General features: G+C 38.6%; 1 protein-coding gene across 1 annotated transcript; it reads left to right on the forward strand.

Moving 5' to 3' along the window:
• Positions 1-10,061: 10,061 nt before the first annotated feature.
• LOC120741962 (interleukin-8-like) lies at positions 10,062-13,245 on the forward strand. Its single transcript, XM_040045113.1, has 3 exons — positions 10,062-10,194; positions 11,323-11,458; positions 12,686-13,245. The coding sequence occupies exons 1-3, from the start codon at positions 10,143-10,145 to the stop codon at positions 12,804-12,806; spliced, it is 309 nt and encodes a 102-aa protein (XP_039901047.1). The 5' UTR covers positions 10,062-10,142; the 3' UTR covers positions 12,807-13,245.
• Positions 13,246-14,006: the final 761 nt, after the last annotated feature.

The following is a 14,006-nucleotide window of genomic DNA, read 5'->3' on the forward strand; positions in this document are numbered from 1 at the left end:
GTTAGACACATGTACAGTAAAGACAGTTTGTGGTGAAAATCTCCCGAAGTAAATGTCAACATCTGGATATTTGGTTCTGAAAACGCACAGATGCTAAACTTTAACTGGAAGCTCCACTTGGATACTTTCCAGCACCATCCTCAGTGGTCACATGTGAATATTTTGGGCGATACAATCAGGTAAAAAGCTGCATTTCTCAACTGCAGAGTTACAATGAAGGATACATATTTAGGCTAGTTAGTGCCCAGTGACAGATTAATTAATAAAATACTAAAAAAAACTCCCTTTTAACAGAAAGAAACCTCTGACAGAAGCAGGCTCAGAGGAGGAAGACAGGACAAAGACATGCTGTGGAAGAGAGCCACAGATTAATAATAACTAGTGATTACATACAGAGAGGTGTAGAAACACAAAAAAGTAAAGTATCACTCGTTGCATCATAGAAAGCCCCCAGCAGCCTAAACCAATTGCAGCATAACCTGGGATTTCTAGAATCAATTCCATTCTGATTCAATTTTGATTCAGACAGAAATATTGTAATTCTTCATTTATTAATACTGACAGTTGTGAGACTTCACCAGAGGTGTAAACATCACAGCAGATGCCTTTGTATCAAAGTTACTTAGGATATAACACAGAAAAACATTAAGGAGATTTTCTTGGCTTGTCTTTTTATAGCAGTTAACCTTAAAAATATCCTGCAGTAGATCAAAAACGGAAGAAAACCATGAACCAACATATGAACATTACCTGATGCTGCTGAAGTGAAGCAGAGCAAAGTTACAGAGGTTTTATTAGAGACACAGCCAAGGGTTTTGCAATTTCTCATCATTTTAAAAAGTTTTAATTTCTTCGGTATTGAACAGCAGAAATTAGACTTTCTTGTAGGAAGTCATTTTAAAAAAACAGCAGGAGACTGTGCTGTAAACAACGGTAGACTGGTGCGTAATAAGCAAACAAATAATGCAGAAAAAAAGAGATTTGAGATGGGAAACTGTTCTTAAAGTTCACTGAGAGAGAGAGAGAGAGCTGTGCAGGAAGTGTGGCTTTTATCGTGGTGGGAGCAAAACAGCAAAAGTCAGAGGGAATAAATGGCAATTTTTATCAAATGTGAAGTGTAGTTATGATCTTCTTTTGTTGCTGGTTCAGTGAATTTTGATCAGAGAGAGACTAAACCTGCAGCTTCAGAATCTGTGAGCTGTCGGCTTTCAGCGCCGACAGCATGTCTGTGTACGTGCCGTCGGGTGAAAGAGGCCAACATCTCACAGATCCTGATGCGTCGGGTCTGCGCTTAGTGTTTACGTCTTTGTGTGGAATCCGTTTATCTGCTGTCATTTACTGTTTTAGCTGCTTGGTGGGTGTTGAAATTGTTTGTGAGGTTTAACCTGAGATTCTGGCAAAATATATTTATATTTACAAATTGATTCAGGATTTAATGAATTGATATCGCTTTATTCAAGTTAAAATCGATTTTAATCAGAAAATCGATAATTGAAAACCCACCCTAGTAACCAAGCGGGGATTCAGGGTCACTTCCTTATTGCCTTCATTTTCCAGCTGAAGACATCGCCACCTTGCTCACTGAAGCTTAGAAACTTCAGTGAACATCAAAAATGTGTCACAGGTGTCACAAACAATCACCACAAGGTTGGTGACACAGACAAACTACCTCTATGGCTCGCTTGGGAGACTAAAGAGGAATGTGGCAGATGTCTATCAATAGGGAAGGTAATTACAGTTGAAACCTCCAGCTTACAGTTTTCAATCTTACTGGAACCACAATATCTGACAGCAGTTCCACAGTAGCTACTGCTGACTCCAAGTCAGCAGTAGCTACAAGTCATAATTTAAGTATTATTAGAAGTGAAGGAGACATTTTTCTTGCATTCCCACACCCTTACAGATTTACTCATTGACAGATTTATTGCATTTACTAAGTGCAGTGATACACGTGCACATCTGCAAACAATGAATAGAAAATGACCTTTTCAGCTGTGTTTAAAGGAACTTCCCATTTTCTTTCTTTTTATCATTTTATTTATTGGAAAGTGTTCAAACAATTTTATCATAAAGAGAAGTGTAAGTAAACTTTAAGCAGAGTGCATCAGAAACAGTAAAATATTAGGCAAATCATATCATATCATATCATATCTGAAATTGAGATCTCTAAATTATTCATATTAGACTGATCATATAAAGACTTATGTGGTACATAATGCTTAGCCTTCAAAATAAGATGCAGTTGGTAGAAGCTATTTGACTACAGAGGACACTTGTTTGTCAAATTTGAAAGAGCTGTCCAGCAGCACACCTAGTGGAAGGCACGAGAGCCAGAGATTAATAATAACTGCTCATGCACTGCTTCCTAGAGTGCATGAGAGAAGTCAAGGAATGGCTTTTGGGCAATTCTCTTATCTTAAATGAAAAGAAAACTGAAATTGTGGTGTTTGACAGTCATTTCCCCCGGGTCCAGCTAGTTGATACCTTTGGATCCCTCACCACTTTTCTCTCTGACACTGTTAGTAATCTGCACGATCTGATATCGTCATGTTGGTGTTGTTCCAGGATCAACATTGCAAGTGACCAATCAGAATGTTGTGACGTCATACTTTTGCGACTTCGGGAAAAACCGCCGTAAAACCAAAAACTGCACTTAAGCTGCGAGAAACCGTGTGTCTTTTGTCCTGTCTTCCTCCCCTCGCCCCAAGGTTGAGGCAGATTGCCGCTCCTCCCTGAGCCTGGTTCTGCGGAATAAATCGGCGATTTTCAAAGACTTTTTTTTTCTTGCATTCTCAGTGATTCATGCTTTCGTTTCCCTCTAACAGTGGTGAATTTTAAAAAACAGTTTAATGAGTCACAGGTATGCAGCTGTGAAAAGTGCCCTATCTTTTGCCTCCCTGGCCTGATCATGTTAAAAGATTCTGACATTTCACTTCTCTGGAAGTAGATCAGCAATTCACAAGATCCTTTATCAATGAGTGAACTGTGACGTCAATTTCAACAGATACAAATGACACCTGAAGTCAGGCATGTCTCAACATAAACCAGTCGCACAGGAAATCCTTATGAGTAAATGAAGGTAGAAAGTTTAAATGCCAAAGGACTGCAACAGCAGGATTTCCACTGTGGGAGGACGGGAATAACGAAAAAAAAAAAAATTCAGCCACTTCTTACATCCTTGACCAAAATATATCTAAATATATTTATGTTTAAGTAAAATATGAAACTGCAGCAGTTTAACATTAATTATCACTTTCTACCTTTTCCAGTTAGTCCAAGGTGCCAGTGTTTGAAGACCAGTAAGTCAATAAGGATCGCTCTCATCGCTTAACTCAAGGTGGACAAGCCTCGTCCATACTGCGACAGGAGAGAAGTCATGTAAGTGCCCACAGTGACAGGAGCACATTATTAATAAGAGCTCAGTCATTAATAGGGATTGTTTATAAAGTGGTTTTAAATTGTTAAATATAAATTTAAAGTTTTCGTCATATATTATAGTGCCATACTGAAGAATGGGAGTGAACGGTGCCTCGCAGGCTCCAAAGTGACTGCAGTGCGAGGCTCTGCACATCAGTAATTACACCTGCATGGAAGAAATATATTTAATGTAAATCTCCATCCAAACAAACAGCAGGTTTTAAGCTACACTCTGAGAAAATTTTTATTTCTTACAAAAATACTGATGGTTTTAGAGCAGTGGTTCAAAGCTGAGGGTGAAAACATATGACTTGTTCACTACCACTGGAGCTTTAAGGTCTCATCTCTCTGATATGTTGTTTTTACAGGAATTGGAGAGAAAATATGATCATCAGCCCCCAAACAACCACAGCATCAGGCACAGCGACAGAATCATCATGATCCACTTTGCATGTTTAGCACTGTGCACTAGGGCTGCCACAAAAGATTATTTTGATAGTCGACTAATCAGATCATGCATCCATTGGATGTAAAACGTACAGCTTATTGCACCAGCAGCATCTGCTCTTATATAGCTATCATTAGCTTACAGCTTGAAGTGTTTAAGGTATGTGCTAACTTAAAATAAAGACAAGATGATAGTTTTTTAAACTTTTAATGAAATTTGCAGATTGTTTCGGTGAAGTTTAATAAACTCAGCCGTCTGCTCCTTGCTACCTAAAATATAACAGGACACCGGAGTAAATTCTCGACCAGCTCACACTTCTGTTCAATCAGTTTTCTGTTTGACATTTATTCAGCTGTGTAAAAACTATAACTTTAATCTCAGCCAAACCGATTTACTCAGAAACAAATAAAATACTAAAAAAAAGCCAAACAATAACATTTTTAAGTTGTCTAAGTGACTTATATATATTTAACCTGAGTAGTGAAAGACGGCGGTGGGTTTGAAAACGATTTGCCGGGAGTCCGGTGTTCTCACCGGCTCTAGTGAGCCTTGAACCCGGCTAGCTATCGAGCTAGTGGGTAACAGACGTCTCCAAAAATGTCGGAGCGCTTTTGAAAATATGTGGTGTCCTGATAAACTGAGCAGATATTTGAGGTTTACACAGCTACATTCTCGCCTGAAAATATGTTAAATGTTTATTTTGTGACCCAAAAAGATTAATAAGAGTAATATTAAAACTAAGTAGCTGCCGCCATTGTTGGAAACTGGAATTGGCTGGGCCGCGCTATGAATTCTGGGATAGGTTTGGCCACGAAGGACACACCCGACCTGTCCTCCAAATCTGGGGAAATGAAGAACGTATTTTTCGGACGCGTTTCAGGGAGTCTTCGAATTTGTATGTCGCTTTAATGTAATCGGCCTACAAATGCGGCCCCTGAAGGATGCAGCCCCTGAATTTTTGTTCACAGCTACGATACCGGACACTGCTTCTTCTTTTTCGGGGTTTAACGGCAGCTGGCATCCTTGTTCATGCAGTTCTGCCATCTTCCGTTTCAGTCCGTTATTACACTCTTAAATCCTACTACTTATTCCTGCGTCTTTTGGGATCTTGCAAAGCTTCAAACGACACGTTGACTATTAAATTAGTCAACGACGATTTTGATAGTCGACGTAATCGTGACTAGTCGACCAATCGTGGCAGCCCTAGTTACAACATGTGTCGATCAAAAAGAAGGAGCAGCACAGCTCTGGTTCTCATCACAAAACATAAATGCAAAGTAGACAGTGACAGCTACAACTGACAGCAAGATCTAAACAGATTTAATGTCAGATGTAAAATATTTATTATCCAAGTTCTCAGTCAGAACTGAGTGTTTTTTTTCTCTTTCAAAGCTGTCACTTTGAATGAGACTGATTAATGAGATTTGATGACTTATATCTGTCACCATTTTTCATTGTGGGTGAGCTGTTTCACAGTAGAGATCTGCTGCAAGCATGTGATTTCCTGTCACCACTACACTTAAAATGAAACTTTTTTGCCAGTATTTTTGTAAATTCTTGTCACATCACACCTATAGGTTGTGTTCAGCTCAGTAGCAGTGTTATGTAAAAGTGCAGGTTATATACTCACCAACCACTTTGTTGGTTACACCTTGCTATCAAAGGTTTGGACCCTCTTTTGTCTTCAGGTCAGTCTTACTGCAATTCTTTGTGGCACAGTTTCAACAAGGTGCTGGAAACATTCCTCAGAGAGTTTGGTTCATATTGACATTGTAGAATCCCACAAATTAGATCCGGTGACTGTGGAGGTCATTTAAGTACAATGAACTCATGATGATTTGAGCTTTGACATGGTGTGTTATCCTGCTGGAGGCATAGATCAGAAAATGGGTACACTGTGGTCATAAAGGGATGGACATGGTCAGCAAAAACACTCATTCTCAACAGAAACAAGAAAACTGTTTACATATTTAATACAGAATACACATTTTCTATTCCATAAAATGTTAAAGATGAGAATGAGATAACAGAAGTCACATAAACTAGTGTGGTAAATGGACTGATTTTTACATAGTGCTTTTCTACCACCAACCTTCCGATTGGTAGATGACCTGCTCTACCTCCTGAGCTAAAGCCGCCCTGTGTCATACTTCTTTTTTTCTTTTTTCCTGCTTCTTACCTTCCATACGACTCAATGACTTTTAATGTGAAAGGTAAGCACGTGAAGTAATCACATTTTACTTGCAGTCATTCATTTCTTAGTCGGGTGTTTATTATTGTTGCTCCCGCATCTATTCATTGGTAGCCAACTTGTTCTGATTAAACATGCAACTCCAGACAGCAATTCATCTTCAGCAGAGCATGTGTGCCAAATTTCAGTTAGCAACAAGTGTCCTTCAAATAAAAGTCAAACAATCAGTAGAACCAGCATAATTTATAATCATTTATAATCATGCTCCACCTATACTCCAGATACCCACGGTGTGCCTCAAGGTTCTGTGCTCGGACCCCTACTCTTCACCATCTACATGCTCCACCTTGGTGATGCTCACTATTGTCTCTGCTATCAGTCCTTTGCTGAGACCATGCAGTACAAAACACTCTACACAGCTAACCACACAATCCTGAGTGAAATCAAACATGGATGTCATCTAACCTACTCAAGCTCAACAATAAGAGCTCTTGGTTGTGGCACCCAAAGCTGTGCTCTCTAGAAGATCTGAGATCTGCTCATTAACGTAGACGATTGCCCCATCTCACCATCTTCAGAAGTTTACAGTTATACAAGTTGTTCTGGACTCCACACTTTCATTCCAGGTTCATATCATATCTGTCACCAAAGCAGCTTTTTTTTTCCTGTTAATGAATGTCTCTTGACTTTGTCCATCACTCACCGGGTCATGTTAAGGATTTCCTGCAAAGCCCTGGAGAGGCTCCAGTATGCCCAGACCTCAGCTTACCTTCAAATCCCTCAATGGCCTGGTCCCTCAGTACCTGTCTAACCTGCCGCACCCATACACACAGTCCTGGACACTATGATCCTCGGCCTTGGGTCTGTTGTCTGTCCCTCACATCAACCCCCAAACTTCCAAGCCTTCAATGTGCTTTTTGTTCATTTATATACTTTTGTAAAGTATCCCTGGGTTTCTTGAAAGGCACTATACAAATCTAAGTTATTATTATTAGTGTTAGTACTAGAATCTTCCCACGTGGGCCAAGTAGGTGAGCAAACACATGCTTTCATCTGCAGAGCTCTGCCATTAATAATCAGCCTGTCTTCTTCATCACCGTGTCATTTAAGATAAATGAAACAGAAGGTTAGCTAAAATAATAACTCACCACATATTCTCTCTGTTTGCATGCTGATTAAAACAAATGATCTTAAACTCGTTTTTATACAACACTCAGAGTTTTCATCATCTTTATTTACTGTAGTCACTGTAAGCCACAGCAATAAGTCCCATTCTAACAATATGCCCACAGAGAAAGAGAAAGAATTCCCACTGACTTTGTTTTTAAATGATGGCAAGTTTACCAAGTCATCCCGTAATCCATCATTTAATATGCTAAAGTCATGTGACTTGTGCATGACCTATTATCATCCCACATTTACAATATTACCCAAACGTCTGCACGCAATTAATCATAAGGGAGACATATTTCATAACACAAACAAAAAAGACAGTGTCAGCTTTTTCTAATGACATGATGAATGTGGTTTAATTCTGACTAAATATTTCATATATGTATTATCCTTGTATCAAAGCTACATGATGTCATGAACATTCATTTTTATATGGGTTAATCAGTTGAATAATTATTGCCTGTATGACATTTGAGATTTCAATTTAAAATGTTCTTTTAAATTATATATTGTTATAATTACATAAAATGTGTTCTAAACCCCAAACTGTTCCTGGTATACCTGACCTTTAGGACCCCCAGGCCTGTAGTTTTCTTCATTATCAGTTAGAGCCACTCCTCATCCTTTTCTTCTTCTTTTTTGGTGCAGCCCTATAAAATTGGGGTGCTACTGTGGCCTCTCCCCTTTGATATCGACTTTTCCCAGTGTTTCTGTGTGTTTTAGTTCATTATTGTCATTATTACGCCTGTCTTTACTAGATGCTGTGAATATGTGGTACATGTTTGCCACATATGTGTATAGGCACTGCTAATGCTAGCATGAACTCATAATTCTTGCTAACTTGGAAGTTGTAGTGGGTTGAGTTAACCCTCGTCCCACCTATTGATTTTTGGCTATAGGAGCTGGAGTGGGCAAGTTATTTAGGTCTTTCTTTTTACCTTTCATTGTCAGACAAAATGCACAAACACACCAGTTACACAAATACAACAACAAAAAGTAGTTGTCAAAATTGAAAAAAAAGAAGAAAAAATGCGAGTTAAACACAAAAGAATTACAGCTCCACAACAAGCTGAACATAATCAACACATTACACACTCTTAGCATTCTTAACTTATTCTTACCACATCCTGTAATATTAGCAGAGTTGTATTAATAGCAGCCTGACAAACAACAAAATATAAACTTTTCTGTTAGCTCTGGTTTTGGTCGCCACCAGACGTAGAATGGAGTTTTATCTGTTTGCAGTGAGACTGAACCAAATCACACACACAAAAACAGCCCCTTGTATCAAAACAAAGAGCTGAAGGAGGCTAGAATATTACATTAAACCCATCTGACTGCTAAATTGGTCATAATAATGTGTTAGATTAATGCTATGCTCTTAGACTCTGTACTGTCTAAAGTACTGCTGCTTTTTTTGTACCTTATAGATAGCGAGCTTAAATTTCTGGTGTCCATGTAATTTTGCACCTTAATGTACAGGTGTATTAATGGCCTGTTAAAAAGAGATGCTAGATAGACTTACACTTGATACACTTGATATTTTATGTATTACAGCTGCATCTGACCCAACTGAGGTCTACCAGTTAGCCTGCACTGTTTTTACAAAGGTTTCCATTAATGGTCAAATACTTTGTCTAGTTATAGTGAAAAAGCTGTAAAATGCTTAATTTTAAAACAGTACATTGTGGTGCAATGTGAAACCAGAGCACAGGGTATAAAAATGGAAGAAAGTTGGTACTTTTAACTTAAATAAACTTTCAAACTTTACATTTAAACTTATATGCTCTCTCTTGGCCCTCAAAAATGACCACAGAGAGATCCCGAGGTCTAGCATCTGTGTAGCTACACCTGTATACATAGAAACTGACTTTTCCTGGAGTCACAGTTTCACTGTTTCAAGAATTATATGAGTTACGCCTTTCACACTGAAAACATACATATACATAAACAACATAGTGTCTACTGTGCACTGACTCAGCCGTACATCTGCTCCTAAAGGTCAAAGGTCACTCTTTTGAGTATTCCAGTGTTCACGTTTCGGACAGTGAGGACAGATAGTTTCAGAGAGACGTGAAGGAGGCCATCTTTGTCTACTCTACCTAAACAACAGTCTGCCACCTACAATCCAGTCTTGAGTTCCCTTCTCAGGCGTTTCGACCCGTGCTCACACCTCGCCTCAGGTGACCTCAGTAGGTCACATGTTAGGACGCCGCAAGGTCTCACGGTTGTTTCAATGGTTGGCTCTGGTGACGGTGAGAACCTATGCTTTTTTTCACACTTGGGCACATGAGATGACTCACATGATCATTAGTGACTCAACCACCCATAGAACCAGGACAAATGGGGATGTTTGTGAAACTTGTATTTGTAGGACTAGACCTGCATCACAGTTTCAGTTGTACTACGGCTGCATAAACTACGATAAACTGAGATTGTTTACAAAACTGTGTCTGCTGATCTTTTTCCTCTTTCAGTGTGAGAAGGGGGACCACAGAGTTTACACAGAGTGTTGTGCTTCTGCAGAATTGTGACAAACAGAAGGGACTCGCAGCCTTTTCCTGGACACCCAGACATACATGTCCCAACTGTGTGGTTCATTTCTGGGACTGCTGACCGCAGCAAGCATGGTGTCTAACCTCAGTCGGGCCTCTGATCGTCCCCTGAACCCACCGTCCCATGACTGCCTTCTGCTGCACATGTGAATGCAACAAAATGAAACCAACGTGCACACTCACACATACCTCTCTGTGTGTGTGTTTTTCAAAATTAATTGCAGAAGTTCACAGCAATCACATGATTAGATGTATGTATAAATATTAGAGTGCAGATGCATGAAAACAGTTACAACAGCTGGAATACATCAGTCTGTGTTCAACAACAGAGCAAGCAGCCGCGTCAGCAAGAAACAAGATGAAACTCTGCGTACTGATTGTGTTTGGGACCCTGCTCGTCCTCAGCCACGGTAAGAACTGGATCACTACACAGTAAGAAGTTTCTGTGTGAATAAACATTTCTGTTCTCTGGAAAGCGTAACGTGACCTTAATGTTTAGAAATTAAATTTGCTGGTGGAAACAGAAATAGGGAGAATATTTTTCCACATCTCTGCACGAAAATGGGAATTCATTTGCAAATACTGCATGACAAGAACAAAAAACAAACAAAAAAAGATTCATTGCTTACTAGAAATGTTCAAATCCACAAATACTTTTCTATAGTCATTTAAAATAAAATGCTAATTTAATGGATTTCACAGGTAGGATAGTTAAAAAGATTTAAAGTGCACAAAAATGTGTACATTTCCCTCTATTTGAAAGAGTGTTTTGGAATTATTATCATTTTTTTATTGACTTAAAAAAAAGAATACAAATGGATTAAAACTTTAACTAATGGAAAACCTTACTGAGCGTTTTACGGGCCCTTTTTTGTCCATGTGACTTTTCTAAGTGGTGTCACATTTCAGCGTGATCGTGACCAGACTGTTTCACCATCTATTACGGTACGTCTTTCAGTTCTTCAGTAAGAATGGAGAACGTCTTTGTGCAAGTATTTTACAAACAGGAAGATGACTGGAAGAGCAAAAAAAAAGGGAAGAGCTTTTCTTAAGAATGTCAAAACACCAACTTGGGAGGAGATGATGAAACGTGCTGTTGGAAAGCTTTCCAGTCACTGAGTTGTAGTTGTGTGTGTGTGTGTGTGTGTGTGTGTGTGTGTGTGTGTGTGTGTGTGTGTGTGTGTGTGTGTGTGTGTGTGTGTGTGTGTGTGTGTGTGTGTGTGTGTGTGTTACACTGACTGCCAAGCGAACTTTGGCACAGGCTGGCTTTGCTTCTTCCCAGCATGACTTCCTCCCCCGAGTTTCAATGAAACATCATTATGTAAAGCGCACGACTCATCTTGTTTAGAGCTGCTTTAGATTTTCTTTGACACTGGAGAATAATACAAGCTCTAAAACAAACATCACCCTGAAAACATTCACATGACCTTTGAAGTAAACGCAAGCTTGATTTGATGTCTTCAAATTTATATTCAAGTTCACGGGAGGTGAGAAAGGAAAGATAAAGCTGTTTGCTGTCAAATGTGTGCTGACAACAGGGATGCCGCCAATCAGCCGTGACTACAACACCCACTGCCGGTGCCTGCAGGTGGAGTCGAGGATCATCCCTCCAGACACCCTGAGGAGCATCAAGCTGTTCCCTGAGGGGCCTCACTGCCCGGACACAGAAGTCATGTAAGTCAGCCTGTCACAATCACCCTTTAAATCTAAAGGCTTATTATAAAAATAGGATTAGGTGTCTCACATAATCCAATTTAGATTTAGATGCTTTTAAAAAAGGAAATAATTTATAAAAAAGTATTTTTTGGAACATTTGGTCCCCAATAAGTCTTGTATAGACACTGTAAACTGTATATAATCCATGGATTGATTTAAATAAATACAAATAAATACAAAAGGAAACTTATTTGAGCTCGATCTGGCAAATCTCTTACATTCTTGCTTAAAAGTTTAAAAAGATTTGTGCCAATTAAGATTTCTGTAAATTATAAATTATGTGCATTTTGATCTTCTGTCACTTTTAATCTCTTTCCCTGATTTAAGGGACATTATTTACATTTTTTCATGTTGCATCACTTTTTTAATCCAACTAGATCTTCCAGCCAAACTGGGAGTATCATCGCTCTTAAACACAATTCCAAATGTAACCTTAAAAAAAAAACACCATAGCATATTGTTTTTTAAGCCAAATTACTCAATTAATTAAATAATTAACTAGAAACTTATTTTATGGAAAACACTGAAGGCCTTTTTTTAAAAGCTGGCAGCAGTATTATTTGTTGAAACATGTTTAATGATGCTCAGAGCATTGATAACATCGTTAATCAAACTGCCTGACGGGTACTTAGCTGGAATTAAACTCTGGGATCTGCTTACACGGATCAGATTTTCTCTCCGTGAAGTTCCAGTAAGGCCTCTTGGAACTGTTTCCCAACACTTTTTACATTTTTGTAACTTCACAGTGAGTTCACATGAAAACACTTAGGTTTGTCCACATCACAGTTTTGCAAATATCTGCAGAGATCAGCTCCACACAGAGTTTGTGTTTTCAGTCAACAGGTTCACTCTCATTTCTCTGATTGCACCATGTTGTCTTTAATCACCCGAGTGTTCAGTCTCAGTGACGATTTTATCAATAGCTGGTTTGATTACTGTAATCTGTGAATTGCACATGGATTTTCACTTGACATTGTTATAATTCCCTCGACGTTTAATATGCTCTTTTTGGTTCTTTTAGTTCCTGGTAACTGTCTTGTGATTGCAGTTTGACGATTTTGTGGGGAAAATAATTTAAATAAAGTGAATCAGATGCTGGCTGACAGATCCAAAGCATCACAGAGAGGTTTGCACTGAGGACTACTTACCTTTAAGCACTGACTGACTGTAATTCTCTTTAATCAGAGCTGGACTGGCAAACGGAGCAAAGGTTTGTCTGAACCCTCATTCTGCCTGGGTGAAGAAGCTGATCAACTTCTTTCTGGAGAAGCAGCAGATGGGAATGACCTCCAAGAAACGGGCATAAATCCTGCAGTTGTCTGCAGCTACCTGACCACTGAGCCATGACTGAAGCCAATATTTAACCCACTTTGGCTTTTTCTTTTTCTTTTTTTTTTGCTACTTTATTTTATTTCTACTGATTGTTTATTTCTGAATATTTTACACCAATATTATGGAACAACACTGATTTTAGAAAAAGAAAAGCTTCCTGTTTTCAGGATGTTAAAGGAAAAAAACCCACCAGTCAAGTGATTGTATGAGCAGATCTTGCATGTAGCATTAAATATGTAGCACTGTAATATGTAATACGTAACACTTCCTTTTTTCTACTTCCTTTGGTGAATCTTGTTGATCAGCAGCAACAAATGATTTAATGCTAAAGAAACACTCAGATCAATGCAGTTATTGCATAATGAAAATTAAGTTGCTGCAAAGAAAATAAAAATGTTTGAAAACTAAAATGTGTTTATTGTTTATTCCAGCAGCCAACTCATGTTTGGCCACATAAAACATCAATATTGTTAATATGTTTATTGTGGTATTTTTTTTTTTTAACATGTCAGCATATTATCACTGAAAAACTTGTGACATTCTTGATGCAATGACGCTTCAACTTTCCACATCAGCTCTTTTTTTATGAATGCATCACTGTTTTAGCCGTTTGGCACTCTTAATATCAGACTTCAGAAAACTGCACTTTCAGGAGAAACATCTGAACAGCATTTAAGCATTAAAACTCTAAACATGCATTATTATGTACAGTATATCTGACCCATCGGGGTCATTAGCACCAAATAAAGTTTAGTTTAAGTAAAAGATTGTGTTGATCCACAAGAAGAGCAATGCACCAAAACCCACACACATTAACATTTACATAATATAAAAGCAAAACTTCAGATGTGAGACGACTGTTGCATCCTCAAACCTGATATTTTAAAAAAAAAAAGATTTTGAATGTGATTCAAGTCAGATCCTTCTTTCTTCACGATTCCTGGCTCCTTAATGAACAGTGGAATTGTAAAGCGCTTTGGGTGCCTTGAAAAGCGCTGTATAAATGCACTCCATCATTATTATTATTATTATTATTATTATTAACAACATTCCCAGCTCCAGCCACACTAAAGTATTCCCACAGCGTAACACTTCCACCATCGTGTTTCACTGTGCAGACGGTCTTCTTTGTGTTGCATGCCTCTCACTTCTTCCAAACATAAGCAGTGTGGCC

Source organism: Simochromis diagramma, unplaced genomic scaffold (genome assembly GCF_900408965.1).
Source record: "Simochromis diagramma unplaced genomic scaffold, fSimDia1.1 OVJJ01000590.1, whole genome shotgun sequence".
Lineage (NCBI taxonomy): Eukaryota > Metazoa > Chordata > Actinopteri > Cichliformes > Cichlidae > Simochromis > Simochromis diagramma.